The 6992-nt window shown below is 36.3% G+C and overlaps 2 protein-coding genes across 2 annotated transcripts; one reads left to right on the forward strand and one right to left on the reverse strand.

The window, feature by feature from the left end:
- The first annotated feature begins 660 nt into the window (after positions 1-660).
- Positions 661-2761, forward strand: LOC133323153 (guanine nucleotide-binding protein-like 1). The gene is made up of 6 exons (XM_061532109.1): positions 661-739; positions 812-1143; positions 1206-1352; positions 1417-1606; positions 1667-2542; positions 2613-2761. The coding sequence occupies exons 1-6, from the start codon at positions 661-663 to the stop codon at positions 2750-2752; spliced, it is 1764 nt and encodes a 587-aa protein (XP_061388093.1). The 3' UTR covers positions 2753-2761.
- A 769-nt stretch (positions 2762-3530) lies between these two features.
- Positions 3531-6982, reverse strand: LOC133323154 (ATP-dependent DNA/RNA helicase DHX36-like). The gene is made up of 8 exons (XM_061532110.1): positions 6198-6982; positions 5745-5907; positions 4858-5675; positions 4616-4792; positions 4163-4555; positions 3926-4039; positions 3747-3866; positions 3531-3690 (listed from the first exon to the last, which is right to left on the reverse strand). Exons 1-8 carry the CDS (start codon positions 6980-6982, stop codon positions 3531-3533), a joined length of 2730 nt encoding a protein of 909 aa, XP_061388094.1.
- Positions 6983-6992: the final 10 nt, after the last annotated feature.

Here is a 6992-nt window from a genome sequence, read left to right on the forward strand (position 1 = left end):
AAGTTGTGTAGGGTATCGTATGGTCGGCCCCGTCCGACTATACTGCTCCGCTCACTGGTTATTATAATAATTAGATTATTTGATATAGCACATAGTGACAAGGACTACAATATTATATATAGTCTCAACCCCTAAATTCCAGCTACAGACTTAAATATTTTATATTGAAGAAAACTCCGATCAGAATTCCGCTTGACGTGGGGTACCCCGGTTATTTTATGTAGATGGTTATCATATTGTACGATGGCATATGGAATTTACATTGGAACAACTGCCAGCTTGAAAATCTTCTATAAACTGGCAGAGAAAATTTCCGTACTAATACTTTTTAAAATCAGTGTATTGAACCTCCATTATGCTATTCACAATGCATTGATAACACACAACATATCAGCTGATTTGTTGCGAAAACATTTGTTTTGCTTCTTCTGCCTTGCTCTTTCATTCGTAACACGGCACATTGACGGTGATTTATCTCCCCTTCATTCGTCATAGACAACAGCTTTGCCGATTTCTTCATTCCAAATTCTTTCGGTAAATAAGAAGGAGGTAATATTGGTTTCTTCCAGAAGAATTTTCTTCTTTTTCAAGAAAAAAATACAATAGAATTTTCCCTTTTTTAGTTATAATAATTGTTAAGAAAACATATCCTATTGAAAAATGCCTCAAGCTCGCCGAAAAGTTCCCTACAGTGGCAAAAAGAAGAAGGATCAATTGCTACAAAAGCGGCAATTGAAAGGTAAGTGGTCATTGGAATGCCGCCTAGAATCAATTCATTCTAAGTAGATATTCTTGTTGTTGTAATTTATAGGCTCGCAAAAATATTTGCGTACACGCAGCGATGATGGTGAAACTACGGAGGACAATGAATTAACCGTACGCAAATTAATGATGCGTTCCCAAGGATCCGGTGGTGGGGGTAATCGCAACGCCAATCGTTACAATTTGTGTTTCTACCAGGAATCGAAAAAAGAAATGGAACGTTTGAAGTTGGAGGGACTGAAACCCTATGCTCCGGCCACACCAAAGCAGCGGGAAATCGATGCTAGTTTTTATGATGGTTATGATTTTCCAATAAGACCCGAATGGAATTATGATATGGATAAGGCCACATTGGATCGCAATGAAAATAAATATTTTAGGGTGGGTAAAAATGAAAATGGAGACAATGATTGTTTGGAAATTAATTAATTTCGGATTTTTAGGAATATGTTGAGCATTTGCAGAAAAGGCAAAAGGAAGAGAACAAGGAATTGTCCTTGTTTGAATTGAATTTGGAAACATGGCGCCAATTGTGGCGGGTATTGGAACTATCAGATATATTACTGATTATTGTCGATGTTCGTTATTCGGTAAGTAAAAAGCATTGAGAATTTTTTTCAAACCGGATTTATTTATTAAAGTTTACATTTGCAGACCTTAATGTTTCCACCATCCTTGTATGATTACATTGTAAATAAGATTGGTAAACATGCCATTTTGGTTTTAAACAAAGTTGATCTTGTGGCCCCTGAAGTTGTGGTGGCATGGCGTTCCTATTTCAAGGAGACATATCCCGGTTTGCCAGTTGTTATATTTGCCTCAAATCCTCAGCAATCAAAGAAAGGTAAACGATTCTATCCAATATTAACAATATTTCCAATTATCTAGGCCATTTTCTTTTAAGGAACCCAACAAAGCCGCCGTTTAAATTATAAACGTGGCATTGAAGGTGTCTACAACATCTTTAAGGAATGCCAAAAAATTGTTCAATCTGAGGTAGACCTTACCGGTTGGGAACAAAAAATTCTGGAAGATATGGAAACAGATAATGCATTTCTGGAAACCGAAAACGACACGATAGTAGAAAAGACTTCAGACGAAGCCGAAAGTACAATGCCCCATGAGAGTGATGGTGAAAAACGTGAAAAATACTATAAAGGTATATTGACATTAGGCTGCATTGGTTTTCCTAATGTTGGGAAATCTTCCCTGATTAATGCCCTCAAAGGTCGCAAAGTGGTCAGTGTTAGCCGTACCCCCGGTCATACAAAACATTTCCAAACAATATTCCTCACGAATTTGGTACGTCTTTGTGATTGTCCAGGTTTGGTATTCCCCTCCTCGACATCGAAATATTTACAAGTCTTGCTGGGTAGTTTTCCCATATCCCAGCTGCAAGTTCCCTATCGTTCCATCCAGTTAATGGCTGAACATTTGGATTTACCGAAAATATTAAAAATACATTTACCCGAAGATTATGATGAATGGTCACCGGTGGCCATTTCTGATGCATGGGCATTTAAACGTGGTTTCATAGTAGCCAAATCGGCAAGACCGGATCGTTATCGTGCAGCTAATCACCTTTTAAGGTCCTGTGTTGCAGGTCAATTACAATTGATCTTACAATTCTATCCACCCAAATTCAATGAACAAAAAGAAATGTGGCTTCAACATCCCGATGTGGAAGAGGTTAAGAAATATCAAAATCTACCCGAAACTGAAAATGAAAAAGAAGAAGATATACAAGATAATGATGATACATCTTCGGTTAATTCGGAAAGTAAGTCCATATTCTTACAATTGCTCTTAATTATTTTTATTTAATTTAAAAACATTTCATTTCACTACAGGTGCATACGAAACCGATGAAAATAGTTCATCCAATGATGAAACAAATGCCGATGAAGATGATGAAGCTGCTGAAAATGCCTATCTTGCTGGTCAGGCCTCTACATCTCGTAATGCTTTTGCCTTACTCGAAGATGATTAGAGAAAAAGAACACAAAACAAAAATTGAATTGGATTTGTTTAAAAAAAAAATGGTCAATGTTATCCAGTATTTCTGTAGTCCATGTGGATTACATTTTTTCACAGTAGGAAGCATTGGCTTCTTTTAGTAATCTTCGTTATCATAATCGTCCTCTTCATCTGTTGGATATTGATCTACATATTCACCCATATCATCCAAAGAAAGTAGCAAGTGTATGGCTCTGCAAAAAGAAAAAGAAACAAAAGCGAAGCGCATTTTTATACGTCAAAATATTTAACAAGGAAAAAACAAATATGTATGTAAAATTGTTATTGATTAACAATATATCTGAAAAATAATAATAAACACTACATTTTATATATGCAAAATAATTCTGCAGGAGCCCTTTATACAAGTCTCCCACTGGGTTTCTTTCCAAAGAACATCTATTAATTAAATACCTACAAAAGATCTATAAAAATAAATCCTCCAGAGATCTATAAAAAGGGCAAACTTAAATGATTTCTATACATAGACGTCCCTTCAAAGACACAGATCTGTACAAAGTATCCAGTAATTACAAGAACATGCAGAAATAACGTGGACTTTTTTTACTTACTTTATCAACTGTTCGTCACTGCTATTCGGTTCTATGGGCGAGGGATGCATAGCCTTTTTCCTTAACAAAACACCAAGGAGTTGTCGCAACTTTAATATCACATGTGAAGATTCGCGATCGCATTTGAAACTATAAAACAATCATGAGAAAAATCAAAATCTGATATAGAAAAATCTTTACTCACAAATAAATATCTGCCACACTTATATAAGGTTCACGTGGTGACAATTCACCCTGTTTAACACCATCACCAAATATCAGCAAAGCCATGGGAAACACCATTGTGGCATCTAACAGATATACTTTTGACGTCCGTTGTTTTTGGAAATAAACAAAGTAACTATAAAAGAAAGAACTTTAGAAATGTATTTAAAATAGAGAAAAAATTCGGCTTACTTCGCATCAAAAGATCCTTCACCACTGTTTACCGATGACGGATGAAAATTGACTTTACGATCCACGGGTGTTGACATACTGTGTATGGCATGGACATGGCGACCAACACGTTTCACCTTTCTATGCCGGCGAGGAAAGATAATTACTATTACAATAACTATTTTAAATATTCCCCTTACCTTAAAAATGCCAAATTTGGATATAGACCTGATGCAATAATTGCTCGAAGCAAGGGAATATTTTCCGAATTAGTATTGGAAATTCGGGCACAACAGTCGGCCGATTCTAAAAAGCTATTTGGAAGAATAACAGTTTAGATTAGAAGTTCAAAGGTTTCCATTACAACTCCCCCCATTTTACTACACTTTATTTCAAGAAAATGCCCAATATTGGTAATTTAATGTAATTCACCTTACCTTGAATTTCTTAAAAGTTCAGCAAATTGTTTCTTCATATTTTCAATTTGTGTCACGGTCGATTTACTTAAAAAGTTATTATAGCAATAATTCGAATCTCGTCCTTGCTGTGAGGCAATACGATAGCCTTTGATGACATTGTGAATCAATAGGTGATCACTTTTGGAATTTTCAGCCAATTCCCGTTTTATATTATCCACCTTTTTCTCCAAACCCAATGGTGTATAAAAGGGACTTTTGAAAGATATTCCAGCAGCGGCAGATGTAATGGGATCCAAACAACGAAATAAGGCAGCCATTAAAATCATTTTACCCATTTGTGGATCAATAGGTAAACGGGCTAAATGTAAACCCAAGGGTGTTAAATTCGATTCATTGTCTAGGGCATCTATACTATAATATTATAAAAAAAAATATGTTACTGGAAACTTAAAGAAGTTTTAGAACGTTTACCATTTCAAAAGTCTTAAGCCATGGTTAATTGCCCGAATGTCGGGAACATTTATCAATGTCTTTAGAAAATCGTACGGTTCCTTAATGTGCAGTAACTTCAAATGCAATATTATCGATTCCAGTTTGGTTCGCAAAATCTCCGGCAATGGAATCTCAGTCATTGATTTCTCCCTTACTCTGTAATAGAAACAGAAAATCCGAAATTTATTAAAATCAAATAATAATCGATGGTTCCGCATTACCTAGTATATAAATTATAACACACACCCGGTTGAACACGACCAGCACGACCCTTACGTTGTTTCGAATTTGCCAAACTAACCCAATCTTCTTGCAGTGTTTGGATATTTTGTTCGATATCATAATCATTCACTTTGGTACGTCCTGTATTTATAACATAGACCACATCTTCAATGGTCACGGATGTTTCAGCCAATATTGTGGATAAAATTACCTTACGTATACCCGGTGCTGGGGGTTCAAAAACATTTCTTTGATTGACCGTTGGCATCATCGAATGCAAGGGATATATTTGTATCGTCTCAGCCAAGCGTTGATGCCTTGGATTCGATGGCCTCTGCAGTTGATCATTTAATTTCGAAATACGTTCATAACCTGGTAGGAAAACTAATATAGCCCCTGGCGGCTTATTTTCACATATATAAAATATTAAATATTCTAGAAAATTTAAATTAGCACATCCTTCAGAATCTGAATAACGCCGTAATGTGTCAATAACTTGTCTATCGTATTTATCCTTCATTGTCGAGACATACGAATCAATCATATGGGTGTATTGAAAATTCTTTTCCGATACTTGTTTTTCATGTTTTCGTCTGGGATTGTGACCCTTCTGGGGTTTGCCCGATGCCAAGCAGTCATTTTGAAAATTTGTATAACCTGTTTCTTGTAATATATCTTCTAAATATAGAACATCTACGGGATATAGGGTACCATGTATATACAACGTATGACAATTATTAAAATATTCACAAAAGGTTTGCTCCGATACGGTGGCACTCATTAAAATCACTTTCAGATCTGGACGATATGGTAAAATCTGAAAAGGTAACAAGTGGGGAGTTTAAAAAATGAGAGGTGAGTAATATGGGATTTAATTAAATATTACAATTTTTAAAAGACCCATAAGTAGATCTGTTTCAACACTGCGTTCGTGAATTTCATCTAATATAATTGTGGTCAAATCACTCATCAATGGATCTGTTTGCATCTTCTGCAATAAAATACCGGTGGTGCAGTATAAAATGGAACCATTTTCACGAGGCATGCGACTGAAAAGGGGAATAAATAACATTAAATTAAGGACGGTATAGGTAAATAAAAAGGACGGTAAAATACATAAAGGTCAAATTGTATAGAAAAAAGGTTAACATCTTTGGGAGAAAAAGAAAAATGCTCTCTTATAAGGAGGAACTGCATCGAACGAATTTCAAAAATTACTATATAATTTTACTAATTTTATTTTATAGTATGGGTGACTTTCTCGATACCACACATCATTTCTTATTAACAATTCCATGAAACACCGTTTTCAGTTAATCAGTAAAAAACAACTACATACCTTTCCAAACGTATTTGATAGCCCACCGAACTTCCCAACGATTCATGACGTTCATATGCCACACGTTCGGCCACCGATATCGCTGATATCCTTCTCGGTTGGGTGCATACAATGCGACATGTGTTACCTTTGTTTGCCGCAATAAGTTCGTCCAATATCAGCTGAGGTATTTGTGTTGTTTTACCACAACCCGTACTGCCTACCACCAAAACTACTTGATTTTCTCGTATCGATTTTAAAATATTTTCCGACTGTTGCATGGCCGGAAGTTTTTGGCGCATTTTTAATTTCTTTAGATATTCTTCATTGTCATTTTTACTTTCCAATTCCAATTTAAGGCGCTGACTATGTTCCACATTAGATTCGGGTTTTAAATCAAAATTTGCCTTAGCCTTTTCCAAGAATTCTTCAAAGCTAACATGAAGTAAATTGTGAAAATGTTCCTGGAATTGATGACAAACTTGTTCATCTTGATTTTGTTGTTCAAATGCTTCCAAACATTTATGAACTTGACTTAGAACACCTGGTGGTATGTCCACAGAGGGATTAAGACGTATGGCCCCGGTACGTTGTTCCTCATCTTTTTTCCGCATGCTTAAATTGCGATAATACATGCCGATTTCGCGGCCACTTAGACCAGGTGGTCGACCGCCACCACCGCGGCCATGACCACCATATCCGCTTGCACCATCAACGTCTCCACCATGGCCATGACCACTATAGCCGCCTCCATAACCACCACCTCCTCCACGACGGCCACGACCGTGACCACGGTTGCGATTCATTTTCTGTCCT

This window comes from Musca vetustissima, unplaced genomic scaffold (genome assembly GCF_032173495.1).
Source record: "Musca vetustissima isolate MV318-11 ecotype Yass unplaced genomic scaffold, APGP_CSIRO_Mvet_v1 utg82623, whole genome shotgun sequence".
Lineage (NCBI taxonomy): Eukaryota > Metazoa > Arthropoda > Insecta > Diptera > Muscidae > Musca > Musca vetustissima.

Bases quoted from the DNA above. Each gene is read 5' to 3' on its own strand.
- LOC133323153 (XM_061532109.1), top strand. From the start codon at position 661: ATGCCTCAAGCTCGCCGAAAAGTTCCCTACAGTGGCAAAAAGAAGAAG. The intron at 740-811 runs GTAAGTGGTCAT...TGTAATTTATAG, and splicing joins ACAAAAGCGGCAATTGAAAG to GCTCGCAAAAATATTTGCGT. The intron at 1,144-1,205 runs GTGGGTAAAAAT...TCGGATTTTTAG, and splicing joins ATGAAAATAAATATTTTAGG to GAATATGTTGAGCATTTGCA.
- LOC133323154 (XM_061532110.1), bottom strand. From the start codon at position 6,982: ATGAATCGCAACCGTGGTCACGGTCGTGGCCGTCGTGGAGGAGGTGGT. The intron at 4,556-4,615 runs GTAAACGTTCTA...ATAATATTATAG, and splicing joins GGCTTAAGACTTTTGAAATG to TATAGATGCCCTAGACAATG. The intron at 3,867-3,925 runs GTAAGGGGAATA...TCGCCGGCATAG, and splicing joins CCAAATTTGGCATTTTTAAG to AAAGGTGAAACGTGTTGGTC.